Source organism: Carassius carassius, chromosome 14, assembly GCF_963082965.1.
Source record: "Carassius carassius chromosome 14, fCarCar2.1, whole genome shotgun sequence".
Classification (NCBI taxonomy): Eukaryota; Metazoa; Chordata; class Actinopteri; order Cypriniformes; family Cyprinidae; genus Carassius; species Carassius carassius.
Genome location: NC_081768.1, coordinates 22,027,781 through 22,054,134, shown reverse-complemented (window position 1 = coordinate 22,054,134; position 26,354 = coordinate 22,027,781). Strand labels below are relative to the sequence as shown.

At 38.4% G+C, this 26,354-nt stretch overlaps 2 protein-coding genes across 6 annotated transcripts in view; both read left to right on the top strand.

Moving 5' to 3' along the window:
• The first annotated feature begins 1,591 nt into the window (after positions 1-1,591).
• On the top strand, positions 1,592-7,434 carry LOC132157348 (eukaryotic translation initiation factor 5-like). 3 transcript variants are annotated; one of them, XM_059566675.1, is made up of 12 exons: positions 1,592-1,701; positions 1,897-2,091; positions 3,133-3,415; positions 3,589-3,670; positions 3,775-3,947; positions 4,510-4,621; positions 4,809-4,936; positions 5,007-5,168; positions 5,736-5,897; positions 6,339-6,503; positions 6,606-6,743; positions 7,016-7,434. In XM_059566675.1, exons 3-12 carry the CDS (start codon positions 3,344-3,346, stop codon positions 7,109-7,111), a joined length of 1,290 nt encoding a protein of 429 aa, XP_059422658.1. In that variant the 5' UTR covers positions 1,592-1,701; positions 1,897-2,091; positions 3,133-3,343; the 3' UTR covers positions 7,112-7,434. The 3 variants fall into 3 exon arrangements, with proteins under 3 accessions (XP_059422658.1, XP_059422660.1, XP_059422659.1); XM_059566677.1 differs by lacking the exons at positions 1,592-1,701; positions 1,897-2,091 and adding an exon at positions 2,223-2,337; XM_059566676.1 differs by lacking the exons at positions 1,592-1,701; positions 1,897-2,091 and adding an exon at positions 2,313-2,451.
• Positions 7,435-13,915: 6,481 nt separating this feature from the next.
• LOC132157347 (MAP/microtubule affinity-regulating kinase 3-like) overlaps positions 13,916-26,354 on the top strand; it is a 28,725-nt gene continuing 16,286 nt past the window's right edge. Inside the window, exons 1-4 of one of the 3 annotated variants that reach the window (XM_059566672.1) lie at positions 13,916-14,615; positions 16,821-17,012; positions 17,615-17,668; positions 25,372-25,420. In XM_059566672.1, the coding sequence (XP_059422655.1) occupies positions 14,565-14,615; positions 16,821-17,012; positions 17,615-17,668; positions 25,372-25,420 (346 nt within the window). In that variant the 5' untranslated portion in view covers positions 13,916-14,564. The remainder of the gene's footprint in view (positions 14,616-16,820; positions 17,013-17,614; positions 17,669-25,371; positions 25,421-26,354) is intronic. The other 2 variants (XM_059566673.1, XM_059566674.1) reach the window with 2 other exon arrangements.

Genomic DNA, 26,354 nt, shown 5'->3' with positions numbered 1-26,354 from the left:
TTGATATGGGTTGCTGATTTTTTAATATGACTGACTTTGTATTTAACATGAATTTAATAAAAACATTATACGTTACTAATTATAACACTTTAATTGTACAGAAAGAGAGCAATAAAAATGTATATTATCAAAGAGCATGGCTTCAGCCAGAGTTCAAGCACTCTCAAAAACTCCCATTATAACCACTGAAGCAGTTTACACTGTAAAATATATTACATCATATGCACATCTGCACTTAGTTTTTTCTGATGAGAGAATTCAACCGGATATCCGAATTCAGTCTGTGAGCATAGTTAGTGAACAAAACAATGCCCAGAATAGTTTTAGCCGTATCCCTTCTAGCCTTAACCCTTTTCAGCGATGACTCATCATAACACCTCTGACTGGCCATTGCATTGATAAGATGCATTCCGGGAGGAGCGGTATTTCTGTTTTTATCTGGATCTGGCCTAGTGCCCTGGGCATGTTCCCGGTATAGGCCCATGCGTTGACCTGTCCCTGGTTGATGGAATTCTGAAACAATTCTTAAACCTGAAATTATTTTTGTTAACTGAGAGTTCAAATGCACTGCCACCTGACTAATATAAGGTTAAGATTAAGATTGTGTATATTATATAATTCCTTGACATAGTCATGTCTAACATGTCTGGTGTCTCTGGTCTGGTAATGTCTAGTTGTAATTGTTGTTGGTGGTGTCTTAAATGTATTTTAACTCTGTATTTGTATGCTCCTATTGTAGAGGCTGTAATAAGAAATGTATGCTAATAATTTCTTGTTAAGAGAGTGAATCGGTTAGATTGTGTGTGAACTTTATTTTGTAACTTATATATATTTTTCTTTTTCTGGACATCTGTGCATATAAGTTGTATTGCATTACATTTGTCTGTTGTTTGTGGGTTTCAGTATTTCCATATTTTAGAATGCATTATTGCTTAAGTTTAGTTTAACAGTTTAATTTGGTTTCTCTTTGGGGCGGGGTTGGGGGGGGGGGTGTTCTGAGTGTATTTAAACGGTAAGCTATTTAAAAAATAAACATTTAACACATGAAATAAAAAGGAATTAGGAAGAATAAATAAACATATTTTATTGCTATTGTGTGATTATGCAATCTCAATACAAAAGTATTGCTTATTGTTAGTTAATGCATTAAATAGTTAACAAGTAGAACCTTAATGTTAGCATTACAGACATATGACACCAGTCATACTTTAAGGTGCTTTCTCATCTTTTTGTGAATTTAATTTTCATGTGGTGACAACATTAATTTACACTCTACCTCAACAGTAATAAACAAAAAAGATTTTGTGATGACTATTTGTGTCAAACACAGTAACCTAAATGTTATTTTCTTATTATTTTTGTTTAACTTTAACTTCCTGTATTACTTTTACTCAGAATTCTCTTTTAGTTAGATGTTAGATGCCAAAAGTAGGCTAACTTACGTAACATATAACTCTCTATTGTACAGTATGAGTTGCTTTAGTAGAACGTAAACTGAAATGAATAGTGATTATGTGGTACTCCGTGATGATTGACATTGAAAGGAGCGAGTCAACGTTAAGAAATTTAATACATTAATAATTTTAGCCAATGAATGACCGCGGTGGGCGGGGCTACGTGGCTTCCACTTGAGATACACGCCCACCATCAGCGCTCATTACTCATTCTGCCTTTGCGTGGAGCAAAGAAGGCTCTGGAAAGGTAAGAGGTGACCTGAAGTAATATAAAAACACTTTCTGATAGCAAATTAACACGTCTTAGATTATATCTATAGTGTTTGGGTCTAGCAGATGCCAAAGCAATCGTTTGGAAAACCGTCTGTTTTCTTATGACGGCGAACTGGAGAGTTGTTGCCAAGTTACATTTGACAAATCTGCGTCTGTTTTTCTACTCCAGCTCTTCTCCGGAGATCTGATATTCCTCGACTGATCGGCTGCATTGCTCAGCACTCCCAGGTCTAATCTTTCTTTACCGTTGTGTCGTGTTACATCTCTGGATCACGACCCAACATCTCCAGGCTCTCCGCTGTCAACCCTTCACTGCGTCAGTGGACGATTAGCGTTGTGTTTATGTCTTTATTTCACGTAAACGGTGAGTATCCGATCGGTCATTTGCATAAACTGGTTTGTCAGTGTCTGTTACACATCTGTATATAAGTCTTGAGTACCCAAGTCTCGGAAACGAGTGCTTTCGGAGGCTTTTGTTACTAGCTAATGGGTGTCAACTAGCTTGACTGAGGGTAACAAAATGGCGTCGCGGCGCTTTTGCGCAATCCACCGCGCGCTGACCGTGACGCACTCTGCACCAGCGCGACGATCACAGCTTCACCAATCTGAGGTTTGTTAAAGCGAGTGTACGTCTACGTGGGCTGTGTTTTAATCATTTAGTGTAATTTACGCGCTGTCGTTGGTATTCGATGTAAAACTAGCGGAGTGGGTTGAGCTCAAACGGGTGAGTTAACCATGTGTTTATCGACCTTGGGTGCAACACGGGTGACTCGATATTGCGCTGTAGCTTACGTACATATAATTTCTAAACCGATATTAAAGCACCTTTAAATGTGGTGACGTTGTTTCTGACCGTTTACAATCCCCTTTAAGTAAACAACTGCTTTGATATACTTTCAATTCGACCAGCCAACAAACACGCGCTTAATACTACATGATTGTGACCTTATATGTTTGGTTTTGGAAAGATCGTCTGCCACGTAACTCACGGCTCTTAAATCTATTCCTCACCACGTGTTCGGTTGGCTTGAGTCACTTGCTGACGCAGTCGATGACGTGGGTAACTAGGCTCTTGGTCAAGGCCTTGGCTACATGATTGGTTTTATTTTTTAATTCACTACCAAGCGTTTGTTTGCGTTTAATAGTAGATGTTGCATTTTTTTTTAAAATCTTACATATAATGTGGATACAAACCAGTGCCATAACCACCTTAGACCTAAAAATGGACACGCATCATTGGTTTGGTCCTCCAGGATGTAAGGTTACAGTCTTGATGTAATGCTGTTGTATATGTCTTCTACCAACAAAAACATTTAGAAAATCCAAATGTCACCAAGTGGAACGCCAATAGATGATCAGATTACGAGGAACTGTGTAAGACCGTGTATTTCACTTTGCTTTTCAGAGCTGTTGCGCAGCTGTTGGAACGCGAGCGGGGGAAACCTAGTCCACGAGCGAGGAGTTTGCAGCCTCTGTGGCAAGACCTTTTTCATGTCAGAGACCGAGCACACTTGCAGTTGTTTATGTCATCCCCTCTTCTCCAGACAGAAGATACCCAAAAAATTCCATTCAGGATCTTTTTATCTTGCTGATAGTGATAGCTCAGATCACTCAAAATGTCTGTCAATGTCAACCGCAATGTGTCGGACCAGTTCTACCGCTACAAGATGCCCCGTTTGATTGCCAAGGTACTAGAGACACTGTTTTTGGTCTAAATGCTACATGTAAACAAACTAAAAAATACATTAGTTATTTCTGCACATAAGTGTTCTATTACTGGTGTGTAAGCAGTAAGAAAACTATCTGATTTGGAGTTGGAGAAGATTAAAAAAAAAAAAAGTTTTCCCACTGTCAATTACAGGTGGAAGGCAAAGGGAATGGAATCAAGACGGTCATTGTCAACATGGTTGATGTTGCAAAGGCACTGAATAGGCCTCCAACCTGTAAGTTTGGGTTTATAATTGGTTATATCACAACTGTTATTCTTTCAGTAGTGTTTTATTACGGTACAGTAATGTATGTGTTCTTCCCTTTGCTGTTTCCTCAGATCCGACTAAGTTTTTTGGCTGTGAGTTGGGGGCGCAGACTCAGTTTGATGCAAAGAATGACCGCTACATCGTAAACGGATCCCATGAAGCCAACAAACTGCAGGACATGCTGGACGGATTCATCCGCAAGTTTGTGCTGTGCTCCGAGTGTGACAACCCTGAAACTGACCTGGTAAACAGACAATCAGCTGTGCTTGCTGTATAAACTCATGGTTAAAAATTAAAGATTCTGTTTGCTGTTTTTTTTTTTTTTTTTTTTTTTTTGATTCAAGTACAAGGTCAGTTGGGATGTTTGGTACAATCGATTTTGTCCTTCGTCCTCCATAACGCCTACATACGTGATGACAAAATAGCCAAGGTTGTGAAAGCATTGGTCTTCTATAGTCCCTATTTTAATATTAGTTTTAATAATTATGGTTTTCTTTAGCTTTATTATTATTTTAGTTTTAGTAATTGAACATAATCTTTGGTTAGTGTCAAAGCAACAACTTTAATTATGACAAGATGTACCCTAAAAAAAACTTTTGCCATTACACTGATTTTTAGGATTAATCTTACAATACCAACACTGGTTCTAATGTTCACAGCCTTAAAATTCAGTGCAAAGTCTTTAAATACCTGTTGTTGTTGTTGTGTTTTTTTGTTGTTGTAATCTTTGGCTATTCAACTGTTGTTTCATTTTCAGAAATGTTCCTCGTAGTATCTGTTGTTCAGTTAGTGTCTTTGTCTTTCAGCATGTTAACCCAAAGAAGCAGACCATCGGAAGCGCTTGCAAGGCTTGTGGTAATCGGGGAATGCTGGACACTCGGCACAAACTGTGCACATTCATCCTCAAAAACCCACCTGGTGAGTTGTGTTCTGCTGTGGGTTGTTAAAATGCATGAACTACTATTATTCACTATATTTGGCATTAGATTTATGCCTCCTGTTTGTTGGAAATAGATATAGTACTACTTGATTTTTACATTTCTAATGTTAGAATTGCATACAAGCTTTATAACCCCCATTAATTGTAGACCTGTTTGAAATGCAGAGCCTGATAGTACTTGTATGAAAGAGAAGAAGGAGAAAGAGAAGAAAAACAAAAAGAAGGATAAGGAGAATGGCTCGGGAAGTGGTGAGGCTGGGAACCATAATGACATCGATGCACCAGATGCTGTGGTAAGAAATACCTATGAATAACTATACATGTATTATTGATACAATTTGTAACGAGTATGTTGATGTGTAGGATGGTGAGGAAGACGATGATGACTGGGCAGAGGAAACCACAGAGGAGGCCCAGCGTCGTCGTATGGAGGAGATCAGTAACCATGCTAAGAACTTGACCCTCAGCGAAGACCTGGAGAAAACCCTGGAAGAGAGGGTCAACATCTTCTACAACTTTGTCAAAGTAAATAATGTCACTGTTGTGTTTCCAATCTGAAATCAGTTTATAAAAACATCTTCGTATCTGGTGGAGTACACTACCGTTCAAAAGTTTGGGGTTGGTCAAAAGTAGTTTCTGCACTCAAGGCTGCATGCATTTGATCAAATATTTTCAGCAGTTATTAACCCAGTCTTCAGTATCACATGATCATGTAGAAAATCAATCTTGTATGATGATTTGCTGCTTAAGAAATATTTATCCATGTTGAAAACCGCTGAGAATCTGGTGCATTTTTTTTTTTTACACATTTTGATGAATCGAAAGCTTCAAAAGGACATTTTATGTACAAATCTTTTGTTAAATGGTCTTTGTCATCTTTGATCAGTTTATTACATCAAAAAGTGTTGCTTTCTTTCAAATAAATAAAATTATTTACAAATTGCTGACCTCCATATTTTGAATGGTAGTTTACCTTTTGTACCTGTGTAGTAGGTTTAAATTAACATGTAGTTATAAATAACCAAAGGGTCTATCAGTGCCACTAGAATTCAAACAACCGAAAAGCATCTCTGATTTTTTTTCTCTGATCAGCAAAAGAAAGACACTGGAGCAATAGACTGCGCTGATAAGGAGATCCTGGCTGAAGCAGAAAGGCTGGATGTGAGAGCCATGGGGCCACTTATCTTGAGCGAGCTGCTTTTTGATGAGAACATCAGAGACCAGATCAAGAAATACAAACGTCACTTCCTGCGGGTATGTTAAAAATAATAATAATTTGAAATATGATGGACCAGCCCACACAGGATCTGCATGTACAGGGCTATTTGACACATTCTGCTGATTAGTACTCTCAGCTCTATTTAAAACATTTTACACCCAGAATTTCACAGATTTTGCCCCAAAATCGGGATTCAAAATACAAAGTTTCCATCTGGGCCTAGTGATAGATGAGTATTTATAGCAGGACACAGAGATTTGCTGGCAAGCTATGATGCTAGTGTAAAGACTCGCTAAATATAGTCTCGGCTATAAATAGCAATTCTAAATGAGCAGCTTTGATATCTACCACTTTTCATCCATTGCTTAGATAAATGAAGTCGAATCCATTTAAATGATCTACAGGTTCTGTGAAAGATAACAAATAAAGTGCTTTTTATTCATTATTCAAAGTGCCAAATCCTCCTTTTCCTGTAGTTCTGCCACAACGATAAGAAAGCTCAGAAGTATCTGCTGGGAGGCTTCGAGTGTCTGGTGAAGCTTCATCAAAGTCAGCTGCTGCCACGAGTCCCTGTCATTCTCAAAGACTTCTATGATGCTGACCTGCTGGAGGAGGATGTCATTCTCATGTGGGCAGAGAAGGTACAACCTACTTATCATTTGGTTAATAGAGCATTTTATATCATCGGGGTCATGAACTATGAACTACAAATCATAAAAAATATATTTTTCCTTTGTTTCAAGGTATCCAAGAAGTATGTTTCCAAGGAACTGGCCAAGGAGATCCATGCCAAGGCAGCTCCCTTTGTCAAATGGCTGAAAGAGGCAGAGGAGGAGAGCGAGGGGAGTGATGCAGAGGAGGAGGAAGATGAAAATGTTGAGGTAATATTTAAAAAAAAAAAATATTACCTCATTTTTTTTTACACATTTAAAGTTAAAAAAGCTATATATAATACAACCGTTTTTATTTTTAATATTGCATGGACGAACTGTAAATCTTACACAGATTAATGTTGTAGTTAATTAGAGAAGCAGCATTATATTTTAACCGTCAGCAGGAGCCCTGGGACTGTAATTAGTCTAATTACAGTAGTCTTCTCTGGGCTTGAATTAGTGTGATTCTTCATCATTCTCGTTTGTTTTTTGGTCTTTAGGTTGTGTACTCCTCCTCTGCTCGAGAGCTGAAAATGGAGACCGTTCAGCCTGAGAAAGCAGAAGAGGATGATGACCTTGATATAGATGCCATTTAAGGAAATGACGAGTTGAAACAGCAGCTGCCATCTTGGAACTTTGCTACTTCCTGTTCCCCTTGATGAAATGGATCACAGTGGCCTCCTGTTAAGCCCCAGTCCTGTTTTGTCCCAGTTTATCCTTCATTATATTTGATTTACAAGAAAGGTTTTAATATAGCTCTTTCATTGACTTGCTGCTGATGTATTAAGAACTTTTGAGCTTTATTGTCTGTATTGATCAGTTTTGTTGTATTATAAGCTTGACTTTGATTCATGGGTTTTGCTGCACATCTGATTTTTGTTTTTCTTGAAATCATTTAATAAAGGTTTTTGCTGTACATTACATGGATGATTTTGTTTTCTTAACTAAACAAGATTGTAACCTGAGTCTGTGTAATGGAAAAAATATGAAATAAACTGGAATAACAGTGAACTATGATACAACTCTCTCCATTTTGGCGTCACTTGAGTTCATCTATAATTGTTCTTCAGAGGTGGCAGCTAGTACAGAAAACCCTTGTTGTTTCAACTACAGTCGTGGCCAAATGTTTTGAGAATTACATAAATATTAGTTTTCAAAAAGTTTGCTGCTAAACTGCTTTTAGATCTGTGTTTCAGTTGTTTCTGTGATGTACTGAAATATAATTACAAGCACTTCATACGTTTCAAAGGCTTTTATCGACAATTACATGACATTTATGCAAAGAGTCAGTATTTGCAGTGTTGGCCCTTCTTTTCAGGACCTCTGCAATTCGACTGGGCATGCTCTCAATCAACTTCTGGGCCAAATCCTGACTGATAGCAACCCATTCTTTCATAATCACTCCTTGGAGTTTGTCAGAATTAGTGGGTTTTTGTTTGTCCACCCGCCTCTTGAGGATTGACCACAAATTCTCAATAGGATTAAGATCTGGGGAGTTTTAAGGCCATGGACCCAAAATTTCAACATTCTGGTCCCCGAGCCACTTATTTATCACTTTTGCCTTATGGCACGGTGCTCCATCGTGCTGGAAAATGCATTGTTCCTCACCAAACTGTTGTTGGATTGTTGGAAGAAGTTGCTGTTGGAGGGTGTTTTGGTACCATTCTTTATTCATGGCTGTGTTTTTGGGCAGAATTGTGAGTGAGCCCACTCCCTTGGATGAGAAGCAACCCCACACATGAATGGTGTCAGGATGCTTTACTGTTGGCATGACACAGGACTGATGGTAGCGCTCACCTTTTCTTCTCCGGACAAGCCTTTTTCCAGATGCCCTAAACAATCGGAAAGGGGCTTCATCAGAGAATATGACTTTGCCCCAGTCCTCAGCAGTCCATTCACTATACTTTCTGCAGAAGATCAATCGGTCCCTACTGTTTTTTTTTGAGGAGAAGTGGCTTCTTTGCTGCCCTTCTTGACACCAGGCCATCTTCCAGAAGTCTTGGCCTCACTGTGCGTGCAGATGCGCTCACACCTGCCTGCTGCCATTCCTGAGCAAGCTCTGCACTGGTGGCACTCCGATCCCGCAGCTGAATCCTCTTTAGGAGAACATCCTGGCGCTTGTTGGACTTTCTTAGACGCCCTGAAGCCTTCTTTACAAGAATTTAACCTCTTTCCTTGAAGTTCTTTATGATCCTATAAATTGTTGATTTAGGTGCAATCTTAGTAGCCACAATATCCTTGCCTGTGAAGCCATTTTTATGCAACGCAATGATGGCTGCAAGCGTTTCTTTGCAGGCCACCATGGTTAACAATGGAAGAACAATGATTTCAAGCATCACCCTCCTTTTAACATGTCAAGTCTGCCATTCTAACCCAATCAGCCTGACATAATGATCTCCAGCCTTGTGCTCGTCAACATTCTCACCTGAGTTAACAAGACGATTACTGAAATGATCTCAGCAGGTCCTTTAATGACAGCAATGAAATGCAGTGGAAAGGTTTTTTTTGGGATTAAGTTAATTTTCATGGCAAAGAAGGACTATGCAATTCATCTGATCACTCTTCATAACATTCTGGAGTATATGCAAATTGCTATTATAAAAAATTAAGCAGCAACTTTTCCAATTTCCAATATTTATGTAATTCTCAAAACTTTTGGCCACGACTGTAATTCTCAAAACTTTTGGCCACGACTGTACATGCCTTCTCACCAAATCCTTGCCCTCCAAAAACATGTGCTTACTCCGATTGTAAAAAAAATCATTTCTGACATGGACTTGGGATCAGGGTGGTCGAGGTGGGTTTTCTTTGTATGCCAAGCAGTAAAAAAAAAAAAAGTTGTTGGCATCTTGTGGAAAATAACTTATTGTTGACTGTCAAGCCTAAAATGGGCACTAGATGGCACACATACATAACAGGATTCATCTGAAAACTGACATTTTGCTGTAAGTCAGTGGTTCTCAGATTTTTCTGACTCTAAAGTCCACCATTGTATGAGCCTTTCTGTGTTTGATGATCATGACTTTTGCCATTTAATTAAAATGGAACATGTTTTGAGATTTAAAAAGTAAAGCCTACAATAAGGATGACTAGAATTTTTGTATTACACAGGAAAGGAATTTAATATCATTTTACCAAAAGGCATGACATCATGCAATAGCAGTCCTACTCTTATATTTCATATGCAGCATGCTGTACATGATGTACAAACCCGATTCCAAAAAAGCTGGGACACTACAAATTGTGAATAAAAACAGAATGCAATGTGGAAGTTTCAAATTTCAATATTTTATTCAGAATACAACATAGATGACATATCAAAGGATTATACTGAGAAAATTTATCATTTTAAGGGAAAAATAAGTTGATTTTACATTTCATGGCATCAACACATCTCAAAAAAGTTGGGACAAGGCCATGTTTACCACTGTGTGGCATCCCCTCCTCTTCTTATAATAGTCTGCAAATGCCTGGGGACTGAGGAGACAAGTTGCTCAAGTTTATGAATAGGAATATTGTCCCATTCTTGTCTAATACAGGCTTCTAGTTGCTCAACTGTCTTAGGTCTTTGTCACATCTTCCTCTTTATGATGCGGCAAATGTTTTCTATGGGTGAAAGATCTGGACTGCAGGCTGGCCATTTCAAGACCCGGATCCTTCTTCTTCGCACCCATGATGTTGTAATTGATGCAGCATGTGGTCTGGCATTGTCATGTTGGAAAATGCAAGGTCTTCCCTGAAAGAGACGATGTCTGGATGGGAGCATAATATGTTGTTCTAGAACTTGGATATACCTTTCAGCATTGATGGTGCCTTTCCAAATGTGTAAGCTGCCCATGCCACACGCACTCATGTAATCCCATACCATCAGAGATACAGACTTCTGAACTGAGCGCTGATAACAACTTGGGTTGTACTTGTCCTCTTTAGTCCGGATGCCATGGCGTCCAAGTTTTCCAAAAAGAACTTCAAATTTTGATTCGTCTGACCACAGAACAGTTTTCCACTTTGCCACAGTCCATTTTAAATGAGCCTTGGCCCAGAGAAAACGCCTGTGCTTCTGGATCATGTTTAGATATGGCTTCTTTTTTGACCTATAGAGTTTTAGCCGGCAACAGCGAATTGCACGGTGGATTGTGTTAACCGACAATGTTTTCTGGAAGTATTCCTGAGCCCATGTTGTTATTTCCATTAGAGTAGCAGTAGCATTAGAGTAGGAAACTCCTTTCTGATATCGTGCCACTATTTTTCACCGCAGCATTGGGGGAATTGGTGATCCTCTGCCCATCTTGACTTCTGAGAGACACTGCCACTCTGAGAGGCTCTTTTTATACCCAATCATGTTGCCAATTGACCTAATAAGTTGCAAATCGGTCCTCCAGCTGTTCCTTATATGTACATTTAACTTTTCCGGCTTCTTATTGCTACCTGTCCCAACTTTTTTGGAATGTGTAGTTCTGAAATCTAAAATGAGCCAATATTTGGCATGACATTTCAAAATGTCTCACTTTCAACATTTGATATGTTATCTATATTATATTGTGAATAAAATATAAGTTTATGAGATTTGTAAATTATTTCATTCCTTTTTTACTCACAATTTGTACAGTGTCCCATATTTTTGTAATCGGGTTTGTAGTTAATTTATATACATTTTATGTCTGTGCTTTAGGTATTTATATATTCTATTTACTAAATATTTGTTATACATTATTTATTTATGAATTACATATTTTCCTTATATTTATATGACAAAATGACAAATCGATTGTGTGTGTGTGTGAGAGAGATAGAGAGAGAGAGAGAGAGAGAGAGAGAGAGAGAGAGAGAGAGCACACCTGGTAATAAAAGCTCATTCTGATAATGTTAGGTTTGCCTGATGCACTTTTTGTGTCATGAGATCTCAACATGGTGATGCCCACAGGGTGCAACCTGCTCAATGTACAAGAAAACTGGAAGCTGGTTTCAGTATGATGAATACATCTATCAGTTTTCAGTTTCAGTGTACAATATTTTTTCAAAAGTGCACCTTTAAACAAAACACATTAACTAAATAATTGAAAATCTCTTTCTTCCTTTGGCATTTCACAGCAGCTGCTGAAACAGTTCTACTCCGCCATCACCGAATCCTGTCCTCTGCACTTTTATAACTGTCTGGTTCAGCTCACCAAATCTACAGAGACTACAGAGGGTAGTCCAGACTGCTGTGTGAATCATTCGTATAACCCCCCTCCCCCCACACTGTCCAATAACTGCACTTATCTAGAGTAAGCAAAAGGGGTGGCAAAATCACTGTAGACCCCTCATATCCAGCACACTCCGTCTTTGAACTGTTGCTGTGTGGTCGGCGCTACAGAGCTCTGAGCACCAGAACGACCAGACACAGGGACAGTTTCTTCCCTCAGACCATCTCATGAACACTTGACAATAACACGCAACACTATTTATACACTTACAGGTCCTTCGAATTCCCAAATTCAAAATGTAAACTAAGTATGTGTGTTAGATAAATACAGGTCCTTCTCAAAAAATTAGCATATTGTGATAAAGTTCATTATTTTCCATAATGTAATGATAAAAATTAAACTTTCATATATTTTAGATTCATTGCACACCAACTGAAATATTTCAGGTCTTTTGTTGTTTTAATACTGATGATTTTGGCATACAGCTCATGAAAACCCAAAATTCCTATCTCAAAGAATTAGCATATAATGAAAAGGTTCTCTAAACAAGCTATTAACCTAATCATCTGAATCAACTATTTAACTCTAAACACCTGCAAAAGATTCCTGAGGCTTTTAAAAACTCCCAGCCTGGTTCATTACTCAAAACCGCAATCATGGGTAAGACTGCCGACCTGACTGCTGTCCATAAGGCCATCATTGACACCCTCAAGCGAGAGGGTAAGACAGAAAGAAATTTCTGAACGAATAGGCTGTTCCCAGAGTGCTGTATCAAGGCACCTCATTGGGAAGTCTGTGGGAAGGAAATAGTGTGGCAAAAAACGCCACACTATTGTGGTGACCGGACCCTGAGGAAGATTGTGGAGAAGGACCGATTCCAGACCTTGGGGGACCTACGGAAGCAGTGGACTGAGTCTGGAGTAGAAACATCCAGAGCCACCGTGCACAGGCGTGTGCAGGAAATGGGCTACAGGTGCCACATTCCCCAGGTCAAGCCACTTTGGGCTACAGAGAAGCAGCACTGGACTGTTGCTCAGTGGTCCAAAGTACTTTTTTCGGATGAAAGCAAATTTTGCATGTCATTCGGAAATCAAGGTGCCAGAGTCTGGAGGAAGACTGGGGAGAAGGAAATGCCAAAATACCTGAAGTCCAGTGTCAAGTACCCACAGTCAGTGATGGTCTGGGGTGCCATGTCAGCTGCTGGTGTTGGTCCACTGTGTTTTATCAAGGGCAGGGTCAATGCAGCTAGCTATCAGGAGATTTTGGAGCACTTCATGCTTCCATCTACTGAAAAACTTTATGGAGATGAAGATTTCGTTTTTCAGCACGACCTGGCACCTGCTCACAGTGCCAAAACCACTGGTAAATGGTTTACTGACCATGGTATTACTGTGCTCAATTGGCCTGCCAACTCTCCTGACCTGAACCCCATAGAGAATCTGTGGGATATTGTGAAGAGAAAGTTGAGAGACGCAAGACCCAACACTCTGGATGAGCTTAAGGCCGCTATCGAAGCATCCTGGGCCTCCATAACACCTCAGCAGTGTCACAGGCTGATTGCCTCCATGCCACGCCGTATTGAAGCAGTCATTTCTGCAAAAGGATTCCCGACCAAGTATTGAGTGCATAACTGAAAATAATTATTTGAAGGTTGGCTTTTTTTGTATTAAAAACACTTTTCTTTTATTGGTCGGATTAAATATGCTAATTTTTTGAGATAGGAATTTTGGATTTTCATGAGCTGTATGCCAAAATCATCAGTATTAAAACAATAAAAGACCTGAAATATTTCAGTTGGTGTGCAATGAATCTAAAATATATGAAAGTTAAATTTTTATCATTACATTATGGAAAATAATGAACTTTATCACAATATGCTAATTTTTTTAGAAGGACCTGTATTTATCTAACACACATACTTAGTTTACATTTCGAATTTGCACATAATCAGTCTGTATATTGTTATTCCATATTGACTTGTTCTTTTTTGTTTGTTTTTTATCTGTGTTTTTTGTCCTGTCACTGTAATTGTGTTGCACTGTGAAAGCTTCTGACTCAAAAACAAATTCATCGCACGTGTAAACATACCTGGCTGGCAATAAAGCTCATTCTCATTCATAACGGCCAAGCCATATATGGTAAAACTGCACTTCAATTGAACAGGGTGTTTCACAGTTGTTATGGTATGACGAAGTTTTCCCCTTTTTCCATATGAACACCTACAGAACTCTGAGAGATGCTGCGCTCTCCAATGAACACAGGGATCCGTCTGTTTCCTCACTTCCTCTGTCTCTCTCAGGGCTCGGTTCGAAACTCCTGCACTCTTGGGCAGCCATCTTGGATCTCGCTTTGAACGAGAGTCAACAGACGCGGCTGTTTAGGTGGAATGGAACCGTCAACAAGCGCGTCTTCCCCGCGGCTCCGACGCCTGTGACCGCTGCCGTTCGCACTGAATATACCGGACCCATCGCTCGATGAGCAGATTGTCTTTTGGGAAGATCGAAGGGGAGGCCCCGTGAAGTGCAGTTTTTTAAATTCTCAACGTTACTTGAACCGGACATCCGAAATATGAAGCAGACAGCGACGCGAGGCCTGAAAGTATTATGTTTTTAACAGTGCACAAGTTAGCCGGTCTCATTAGCTATTTTGGGATCTCTTAGATGGCTTGCAATCGGTAATTAAACGCAGTTACGTCCGCGGAATATTTCTCCCAAACTTTTAACAAGTTTGTTACCAGCTTTAGAAGCGAATCAATGATATTGACCAAACGTGTAATCTGTCAAATATATAGTTTCTCCTTCGTTGCCCCGCAAAACCTGCTCCTTAAACCGTAATTCCGGAAAAGCAGCTTTCCATCAACACCATGTCAACAAGAGCCCCGCTGCCCACCGTCAACGAGCGCAAGGCTGAAAACGTAAGTAACGTTAGCCTATTTATTTTTAAGTATTTGATTAATAATCAGTAATAAGTGCTGTGGACTGACTCAATCCTGTGTTGTTTTTATCACTTGTGACTGCTATTTTGATCTTGTCGCGTCGCAATTTATGGCCGTGTTTCAGAAACTGGAGCTGCCTACATAGACAACGATTATGGTCAAAACTAAGATGCCGTCTAAAATCATTCAAGGTGATTTTCCTCCAGAATTAAGGGCAGTGTCGCATCCCACATCGTGTTTTATGAGCTGACCGGGTGCTTTTAAGTGGATTAGCAGCATTGTGCCAGTCTTTGGACAGATGGGGCACCAGGCTGAAGTGACGCATGGGGTCCAGGGCATCGGTAAATTGGCTGCTTTTCTGCTTATGAGTGCAACATATGCTTGATTAGTTAAAGCCCTGCACGCTAGTGAGTGACCGTGCGTGGGTTGGCATGTTTAATGCGCAGATAGGATGCAGATATTGCGCATTGGCGTCAGTCTGTCCTATAGGTTACTGCTCATACGTCAGCAGTGAGGGAAGGTGACATGAGCACGCGCGCTAATGCAGGTCCCCCTTAAAAGTGCCTGTGAATAATCTGGCATTAGGTTATGATCTTTGACTTTTCTATCTGTTTGTCTCTTTCTGTCTGACTGTCTGTCTCTATCTCTCTCTGTCTTTTTTAATTTATCTATCTCTATCTATCTATCTATATATATCTTATCGTAGAACATCTATTGTTCTAACATTCTATCTGTCATTCTCTCTACTGTTGTATTCTGTCTGTCTGTCTCTTGTCAGTTTTTCTATCATTCTATCGGTCTGTCTATCTAGCTAATGTCGTTGTATCTAGCTAGCTGTCATTTTCTAATATATGTCTATCTATTGTTGTCAGTCATTGATTCTATCGTTTCTATCATTAGTTCTGTCTTTCTGTCGGTCTGACTTCTATTGTTCTATCTATCGTTCTATAATTTGATCTTAATATGAATGAATTGCTCTTTTTTTTTTTTTCAAATCAAAATCAAGAGAGAACATTGTGTGCTTACTGAAGTTCTTCACATATATAAAGTTATAAAGGAATCTGTAGATGCTTCGGTGTGTGAAAGTTATTCTGTGTGGATTATTTGTTGACATTTATTCACATGTATAATGCCTTGCAAGAATCTCCATACTTTAATGCAAAAAATCTCTCTGCCTCTAACTCACACAAACGTGCACACACACACACGCACATGCACTGGGTGTCAAAAAGACTCCAGCAGTGATGCAGCTCGTCAGTATCGGTGTTGGTGGATGGGAGAGTATTGATGAGTTCTTCTCACTGAAAAGACAAGTGTTTGGTTCAGTGCGATTCAGCTTGCCAACACAAAAATGAGAGGATCGCAATCTAATATGAAGCATCGTGCAACTATAAGCGTAAGTGACCTTTATTCATGACTGTTCTTCGCATTTTATTGCTTTTTGTAGGTTTTGTATCAAGCCTGAGGCTGTTGGTGGATTTATAAATCTATTAGGTCAGAGCTTTGTGGATAACGGTCAAGTCGGGGTGTCAGGGACAATATGCAGGATTTAGTGGGAGCATTGTATAGCGCAGTGTCAGCACTGCCTTACATACAGAGCTGTTAGTACCACATGAGACTAACCGACTTACTAAACGTCATCCTGTTGCACTCATGACCTCTAAATGGGACAATTCAGTTAGTCTCAGTATTATTTGTTGCCCGGTGTATGTTGCACAAAGGTCCTCTCACAAGGTCACAAGAGACCTTGAGAAATGTCAGCATAATTAAATGAACTTTATTTTTTAAATATGAAAATTATAAGTACTTTTGATGTATAACTTGTTAATGCTTTGGTTAACTTGTGTCAATTTTTTGACGGTTTTCAAAAAAGTAATAAAGATGTATGTTGTCGGGGTGAGGATGGATGTGAATGTGCTAATGGACCTCTCTGATATGGCATGGGTGGAGTCAATATTAGTGATTTCTACCCTGACTAGGACCTCTGTGTTGGTTCCCAATATCTGGTCTTTACATGACTGGGCAACATCTGGGATAAAATGAACAATACTGAAATTATAATTTGGAATTTTTGGTGGGGAATTAAGTTTCCATGCATAGATAATGAATGGTTTTTCAAACACGCTGTAACATACACATATTTGTTATTGTTTTTTGTTATGCATGTGTTTTTATTCCTAACAGCATACAACGAATAGCCATGGCCGAGGGGAGGGGACCTCTCGGTCTGTGAGGTCGAGTGGTCGAAACCGAAATTCTGGCTCAGGATTAGATGATGTGCACCCTCTTATTGGGAATTACCGACTTCTAAAAACCATTGGAAAGGGCAACTTTGCCAAGGTCAAGCTGGCTCGCCATATCCTCACAGGAAGCGAGGTGAGGAGTCAAGAGTCATGAGTGTGTTTCCTGATACACAGACACAAACATTCTTTTCTGCTTTCATGTTTCCTTTTGGAATTTTTAGAATTATAACACTTTGTTAAACTCAGTGGAGCAGTGTGATGTATTTTGAAAAAAATCTCATGATTGATTTTATTTTTTATTCTATAATTTGCACGCATGCATGTTAGATTTTTGATATCTATAACATACACAATCATTCCAAAGTTTTGGGCCAGTAAGAAGATGCAAGACTGCATTAAAATAATAATAATAATAAATAAGTATATTAGAATGATTTCTGAAAGATCATGTGATACTGGATACTGGAGTAATGATACTTAAAATTCAGCTTTACCATCATCGAAATAAATTACATTTTAAAATCTATTAAATTAAGAAACAGCTATTTGAAATTGTAATATTAATTTACAGTATTGCGATTTTTATTGTATTTTTTAAAAATCAAGTAAATGTAAAAAAAAATCTCACAAACCCCAAACTTTTGAATGTTAGTGTATATAACTGAAGAATATTTTAGGTTGCCAGTTTTCCTCAAATTTCACAAAATTCCACTAAAAGTTTTGTTTTTTTCTCAGGTGGCAATAAAAATTATTGATAAAACCCAACTAAATCCAACAAGCCTTCAAAAGGTGAGTTTCACATTTAATACTAAAATGTGCATGTTATGTGTATTGATGTAAAACTGTGTCATGATTCAGGGGTTTTCTTCCTCAGTGCTGCTAGTGTTGTGTCATTTACCTACAGGAAGTTCTCTTTTTGTTCATGACTCTGGTACATTGTTTTTGTCTGAGTTGTGTATTGGCTACTTGGTTAGTTTTGTGTTTGTCAGCGGTGCAGTTCCATACTGATTCATAGGTAATGCTGGCAGTCAGCTCAGATTTCTAAACTGTGTTGATCTTCTGTGCTAGTATCCATAGCATTTCTTAAAATCTTGGGTAGTAGAAATGGAACATCAATTCTGCTGGTGTTCTCAGTCACCCATCATTATGAGAAGTCCATTCAAACAGAAGCTCCTCCAGCAGTAACCTTCACACTCTGAGCTCAAGTAGTAAAGTACACCAGCTGTGGTGCAATACTGTCCCCACCTACTGCAGGCTGCACCGCCACTCAAGCCACTCTCCACTCAGCACATCCTGCCACACCTGCGCATTTCCACCCTTTTTTTTGGAAAGGTTTATTTCTAAATGTGTACAAAGCTGTGTGGGAATTGAGAGAGAGAGAGAGAGCAAATGCTGTAATTTGGTAATGCAGTAAATATAACACGGACAGCTTGCATTCTATGTGTGTTCTCTTGTGACATTTTGTTCTCTTAGAGGGAAAGTCCACCAAAAACTATTTCCGAACCTACAATACAACACAAAGGATGATATTTTGAAGATTGTCTAATCATTTTTGTCTGTTCGTTGAAAGTCCAGGCTACCGAAATTGTCACTCTTCAGAAAGCTTGAGAAAGACCTCATAGTCTGTCTGAATCGAGTGGTTTAATCCAAGTCTTCTTGGATAAACAGCTTTAATTTAAACTTTTTTTATTTGAAATAAACATTGATCAACTCACATAGAGCACATCAAATATGGTAAACAGTATCTCAGTTGTACATGATGTGACACTGGTATAGATTAAGTATTGCTAAATCTATAGTTCCTTGGTTAAAGAACCTTTTTAGCAAATTGTGATTTAAATTTTCATTTTTCTGTTGGATTGTTCTTTCTGATTGTACTCAACAATCATACAGTGTGACTAATGTAGACTGATTCATGAACTAATGATTATTATAAACTGGACTTGTGAAAGGACTTGTGAATCAATGCCATGAGATGTGTTTGAATCAGTTTAATGACTCACTGAATAGTTTGTAGTTTCTGTCTACTTTCAGAAATGAAAGTCATTGTCAAATCTAAAATGAACATACTAGTGCCGAGTTCACTATTAAAGTCATTGGATCATCGTTGTTTTCACACTGCATGACTATCTGGGGTTCACATGCACAATGGATCGGCGACAGGAGGTTACGCACCGCATGACTTTACAATACGAAGAATCACAGACAACTTTGTCTGGTCTGCAAACTACATTTCATGTAACTCCCCCCCGAACTTCCTGCTGCTCTGTATCTTGCTCTCTCATTGGTTGTACTGTCTATTTTGGGCATTTGTCTGTGATTTCGCAAGAGCTGTCGTCGAGTGAAAATCGGGCCTAAAATCATGCATTGTGTACTCGGAAATTATTATTAGTCATTAAGGAACAGGAAATGTTTGATCACATTATTGAACTGTTGTGATTAGAAAAGCTCAATTGTCTATTGTGAGAAGTGTAATGATATATGAATCACAGCTCACACAGAATTCACGTTCAAAGCTACTGGTCATTGCGATAAATTCACGAAGCCATCTGAAACCGATGCGAAATCCTTATTGAGAAGTCTGTCGGCATTACGTGAAATTCCAGATCATTTGGGTTTCTATTGAAATGACTGGATTTTGCCCATGAAAATTTGCTGAGCAGTGGTTAATGATGCTCCTTTAGTAGAAACTCTGTGATAATATTAAAAAGAAATAAAAAAAACAATCAGCATTATGTCCCCTGCTTTTCATGGTTGTGGATGAGTAGAACAAAAACTCAGATTTACACAAACCTTTAGTGCTTGTCACTCTGTAGTGTTGCGTCTGGTTATGACACTGTTATGGTGAATCAGTCTTCACAACAGCCAAGGTGGAAAGAGGAGGAGGAGGAGGAAGAGGATACGTGGGGGAAGGACAGATGGACATTTCGGTGGGCTGACAGTGAAGTGACAGACTGGAGGGACCTCAGAATGGTAGGAGATGGAAGATAAAGGCCAGAACAGGCAGAGACAGCCTGATGACAGCCCGAACAAGTGAAGTAGAAGGTGTACATATGAGTGATAAATGTGAAATGAAAGGCCGGGAGAGATGTGTGCATGGGATGATCAGAAGAATTCAAATGATAATGCTAATCAGCGCTTGCTCAGAGATATACAAGCCGAGGACACATCTCTAATTTTAGCTGGGAGCTGGGAGCTGCTCGCCGCAGCCACCATTAGTTTTTCCACAGCACCATTGATTGGGATTCAGAGTGTATCCTCGCTCTGTGGCCTGCTGATCGTCAGCCAACACACGGCTGTGACTCACGCACCGCAATAATGAGAGACCGGCCCAATCAGGCCTCTTTGGTCTTTCTATGTTTTTGCTTTAATTATCAGCATCGCTTTCATTTTCTCTTCCTTTTAACCCTTTTTGGTGTGCATTATGTGTCAACGATGAAAATATGTTTTTTTTTTAATGTAAAGTTCTACATTTTTTCATTAACTCATCTTCATTGGCTACTTTAAAGGGTTACTCCAGTCAAAATGAAAATTATGTCATTAATCATATACCCCCATGTCGTCCCAAACCTTCTTCAGAACACAATTTAAGATATTTTGGATGAAAACCCAGAGGCTTGTGATTGTCCCATAGACTGCCATGTAAATAACTGTGTCAAGGTCCAGAAAACGTATGAAAAGTCATCGTCAGAATAGTCTAATCTTGGTTATATGAAGCGACAGGAATAATTTTTGTAAGCAAAGAAAACAAGAATAACGACTTTATTCAATAATTCCTTTGTCAACGGTCTCCTCTGTGTCACTCCATATCACCGTGCTGCGTATGCATGGATGTGCTGTTTCTACGTGTATTTAGCTTTGATTTGAAAGAAAACGCATCCTTGTAGCACAGATGACACAGAAGAGCATACGCAGCATGGTGATGCTCGCTTCATATAACCAAGATTAGACGTCTGATGGCAGATGGAGTATTCTGACGACGACTTTTCATACCTTTTCTGGACCTTGACATGGTTATTTACATGGCAGTCTATGGGACAGTCACAAGCCTCCAGGTTTTCATCCAAAATATCTTAAATTGTGTTCCGAAGACGAACGGAGCTTTTACGGGTTTGGAACCACATGGGGGTAAGTGATTAATGACATAATGTTCATTTTGGGTTGGAGTAACCCTTTAAAGTAGCCAATGAAGATGAGTTGATGAAAAAAGTTCATACATTTTAGGGTGGAGTATCCCTTTAACACAGTGTTTAAAATAATTAATTTTGAAATCTAAAAAGTGTGACTTTCAAATTGTCCTCACTCCTGTTTACACGATAGCTTGCATTAGGGTTGTGCCGATAGACGACAGTATCGTGTATCGACGATCGTCAGAGATATCGACATAAGTAGAATTCTCTGTCGATAATCAAGACGATATTAGGCTCATTTTCCTATTAATGTATTAGATTATAATAATAACAACTATTATTTTTATTAGGCTGCTTATTATAATTCGGCTTTTAAACTGCCCAGCTATTTCACTTAATTTCACTGCCCGCATTTCACACACACACCTCGCACGCGCAGGAGGATTAGAGCATGTGGTCGGTGAAGTTGTAACGCTTTGACTCGGATAATTCGTTAAATCCATGAAATGAAAGAGATCGAAAACGACGAGTTGGTGTCCCACACATTTAATGGCTGATATACGGAAACGCGCTCTTCTCATACATGAGAGATTAACTCTTTCTTGGTGTCACAAATAAAGTAAAGACAAAATAATTAACAAGGCGGCAGAGCGAACTTATCATCCATAGTGCATGGTTCTCACGTAGTCCTTTTCTTAAAGACTGATCACTTAACTTATAAAACACACTATGTGGTGACTGGTGATGACGTAGAAGGACTACGTGAGAACCACTATGGATAATAAGTTCAATCTGCCGCCTTGTTATTATTTTCATGCACACCGCACTATAATGTGATGCATGCAAAATACATTTTACATGCATGCAAAATACAGTTTTGGGCGTTACAAAGTCTCCATCCACAAACAGACGTACATCGTCTGCAGATATAAGGTATTTCATTGCACTTTAACAAGTAATCTAAACGGCCTATATACTGTATGTGCAATATATTAAACGAGCCCTCACTAACTGAGTTTAATGCCACAGTTATGTTAGAATGCATCTCATTCTTGTGTCTGTGGCGGTGCGTCAGACTCGTCATGAGGCGCGCGGTCCGGAGAGTTGTATGACTGATGCATCAGTTCAATTCAACTTTACTACAAATATATCAACTTACCTGTTTTAAATACTTTATATTTAAATGTTCGTTTATGCCCAATATTAGTGTTAAACTGTTTAAATGAAAATCTGTTTAAATGACTTTAAATGAAATCTGCTATTGATTTTCACCTTTGACTGATTTTGCAGAACATTTAGACTGATAACTTCCCTGCGCAGATGCGGACGTGCGATATGACGTGCAATTTTTTTTTGATTATTGGTGACTCCATAGGCTCTCTCTCTCGCACCTGCGTGGTTTAAAACACCCAATAGTTATGCTATGACAAGAACAAAGAGTCTCTCTCTTGCTCCACCCATGCTCGATAATATTGTGTATCGTCAATCTCACGGGCTGACGATATGACGATTTGAAAAATGACCATATCGCCCAACACTAGCTTGCATTACATTGAACCAGAGAGGTCTTAGTTTTGCTGCCAGGTTTTTTTAAAAACTAAACTGAAATGTGATGTGACTAATGAACCTAGATCTGCAGGAAGATGACATCATGATGACACGGATTCATTTCTGTTCTCATGATTGCTGTGAATAGCACCTGTACAGATGCAGATGGCAACTTCAGAATGCAGGAAAATCACAACTGATACAGTGTTATTTAATACCAGTCCAGTCCAGATCTTAATCAACAGTGGCTTCAAAAACATACATGATAAAAAAAAACAATGCTTAACACAACGATATTACTGTAAACACTCAGAATAAATAAATTTTTTGTAATAGTATTGAAGCCACTTTATACATAGCCACATTACAATGTTTATAGTTTGGCAGTAGGTTGAGAATATGTTATGGTATTATAACAGAATTATTTAGAGTTAATAATACTTAAATTATTGTTTGAGTTTTAGGAGTTTGATTCTGTGTCTTCATTACCTTGCTGTTGAAGCAGTGGAGCATGCAGTGATGTTTTTAGGATTTCCAGGTTGTGTTACTCTAACACGTGTCCTCATGATAGTGCGTGTGTGTGTTTGTGTGTGTTGTTGTGAGCTGGAGGTTGTGTAATAGCTGTGGGCGTTTGAGGTCTGTTCCCTCGACTGAAGTGAGATGTTCTGCTGTGGACCGGTGGTTTTTAGTCATAGCAGAGGCGTTAAGACCGTGCACCAAAGGGAGAGAGAGTGCAAGAGCTATAAGAGAAACGGAGGAAAACAGACAATTATGTGAAAATATAAATCAGAAATGAATTGGAATTCATATGAAACTGGAATAAAAAAAATTTTAAAGCCAGGTTATCATGTTAAATTAAGAATTTTAGTACCCCTGTTATGTGTGTCTTTTTTATTTTCCTTTTGCTAATTCTTTTATCTTAAACATTTTATAAAAGCATTGATCTTTTCTTTACAACAGATCTGGATGTCTTTTAATCAAGGAGTTGATGGATTCAGACATATTGACAGTCTAATAACAAACTCAGAGTGAGAACAGGATGGCATCGTTTGAGTCATGTGTAATAAATCAATAGACACAGAGTCTTATCTGGTCTTTCTCAGACCTCTCTGCTTCACCAAACTTTTAGGCTGATAGTACAGAGACAAATCACCAGTGATTTGCATCTTGGAAAGTTTTCCCTCCTTTCTCTTTGACCCTTTACTTTTCTTATCATTGGCAGTTTGCTGTATTCAGGGAGCAGTGATGGGACTATTTGCAGAGTAATTTTGCCAGCAATGTACTTCTACACTGATTAATGACGTTCATGTAAAAATGGTCATTTAAAAATGTCAGTTTCAGTGATCTGATTCAAAGCACTGATATCTACGAATCAGTAAAAATGTTCAGTGTGTACATTTAGACTATCAATTGAACTGCTTTTATTTGGTCAGAAAAACCTAATTGTGAAGTAAATGCTATATATAGAACATTTTAAAATAATTATTCATATATTTTGAAATGCAATTAATTGCAGTGTTAGCAAAGCTGAATTTTCAGAGGAACAGTATTTATTTAAAATAGAAATCATTTGTAACATTCTAAATATTAATTGAATGCATCTTTACTGAATAAACAAATGGATTTCTCCCGATTAGTAGTAATAATTTTGCTTACTGACCTCAAAATTTTAACTGGGAGTCTAAGTCTTTTTACAAAAACATAGTTTTAGAAATGAACGCATGAGTCTGGATTACTTTCCTTAATATTAAAGCTGAACTTGTATTGAACCTGTTTTACCTTCACAACTTGTCTTCTTTTAGACTTGTTAACAAAAAGTCCAATATACACACAAGTTTTTTACACTTCAGCTGTTTGCATCTGTGGATTTCAATTTCAGTACATGTCTTTTAAAGGCCGTTTTCTCAAAATTAGTTTTTCCTTATGCACTGAGCCAGAAATCTTCGCTTCATCAAATTTTACAGTTTTATTCCAATCTTTTTACAGAGGGTCCTGTTCATAAAATTCATATGTAATTTGCCTAATTTATGTATCATTTTTTGTTCCTAAAAACAGTTTTTCTTTCTTTCTTTCTGTCTGTTGACTCTGTTTTCTGATTTATAAAGTGGTAAAGGAATATTCAAACAATAATTTCGAAACTGCCTTCATCCAATATTCAGTTTTCTTTTCTGGAAATATATGCATGTTTGTGCATATTTCAATAATAATGCCTCTTTTGCATATTAAAACTTGTAATACAAAACAGTTGTCTTAATGTTATGTGATTAATCAGTTGGGGAAGTATGGTGATTTAGTGAGTTTGTATGTACATCTTGTTCTATTATAGTATATGAGTTCTGCAGTGGCCTCAATGTTTCATAGTTGAGGGAAAAATGTTTGAGTGGGTATAACTCACAGAATGTAGTGTGGTGAGAATTGGATTGGGTTTATGGTGTACCGAAAGTGTTTCCCTGTGGTCCAAAATCTCACCACATCTCTCGCACCCTCTCCGAAGCTACACTTGTGAGAGCAGGACGTGGAAAGCAATACGTGCTAACAGCTCAGGAACACAGTCTGCTTACTAGTGCTATTAAAGATGCATGACTCTTCCATTCCATTGAGAGGGGAGGATTCAGCCTTTTTTTTTTAGAGATCAATAATGAATAGCACTTAACGCTTGTTTCCACTGAAAAGGAAACACTCTGTTCGCTATGACAATGACACAGTCCAGCTGTATTTAGCTTCCTGTTTCATGTTAAAGCTGAAAGATGGTGCAGAGCTTTTAACAATTCATTTTGACATGTTGATTACATTTAGTTATCTTCTCTTCAACAGCTTTCCAGAGAGGTCACAATCATGAAGAATTTAAACCACCCAAATATTGGTGAGCATGTTGCACACACACACACACACACACGTTTTAACTAAAAATATTTTCATTAATTGAAGTAAAACTGAAATAAACTAAAATAAATAAAACGGTTAACTAAAACTGTAACTAAAAAGATTTTTGTTGGTTGAATTCAAACTGAAATAAAACAAAATGTAGAAAACTGTTGTAAACTAAAATTAAAAACTTTTGTTAATTGAATTAAAACTAAAATAAAATCAGATATTAGATGAAAAACTTAAAACTTAAACTACATGAAAATTAAAAATGTTGGATTTGGCAACTAAAAACTCTAAGTTGAATACTAAAAATACTAAATTTGAAATAAAATTAATAAAGATGATAAACATATAACAGAATGACTAACATTTATAAATGAAAACTGAAAATATATAAATAAAAACTTATTCAATATATTATTAACTATAATAATATAGAAATAACCAAAAGCGAAAGCCGATCACCACCTCAGCGTGGACAATGACCCGAGGGAAGTTGACCAATGTTGACGGTCTCCAGCGATAGGTGGAGTGACGCATTGGTTGGATTATTTTTTTCGGTCAGATCAATGGCTAGGCCTAGTTAAAATTTGGATCTGAACGTGTCCCCCATAGGCGATGCGTGTCATCCTCGACCCAAACAACATGAGAAATGTGCGAGGGTCCCCCGCCGATGGACAAAGCGGGCTAAAGACGAGAGTCCAAATACGAATTGCAATATTAAATGTTGGAACGATGACTGGAAGAAGATTGGTTGTGATCTAAATGGACACGTTGGATCAGTTAGGGGCGGATAAGAAGCGTTGCATGGTGGAATGGGTTTGGCGACCAAAATGAAGGCTGTGACCACATTTTGTAGTGCGCCGAAGTCCATGGCCGTGGTCAATACCTTCTTCAGGAAGAGGCCAAGCCACCGCATCACCTGCACC

Excerpts from the sequence above, each read along its gene's own strand:
- LOC132157348 (XM_059566675.1), top strand. The coding sequence starts at position 3,344 with ATGTCTGTCAATGTCAACCGCAATGTGTCGGACCAGTTCTACCGCTAC. Across the intron at positions 4,622-4,808 it reads CATCCTCAAAAACCCACCTG|AGCCTGATAGTACTTGTATG; the intron begins GTGAGTTGTGTT and ends TTTGAAATGCAG. Across the intron at positions 4,937-5,006 it reads TCGATGCACCAGATGCTGTG|GATGGTGAGGAAGACGATGA; the intron begins GTAAGAAATACC and ends GTTGATGTGTAG.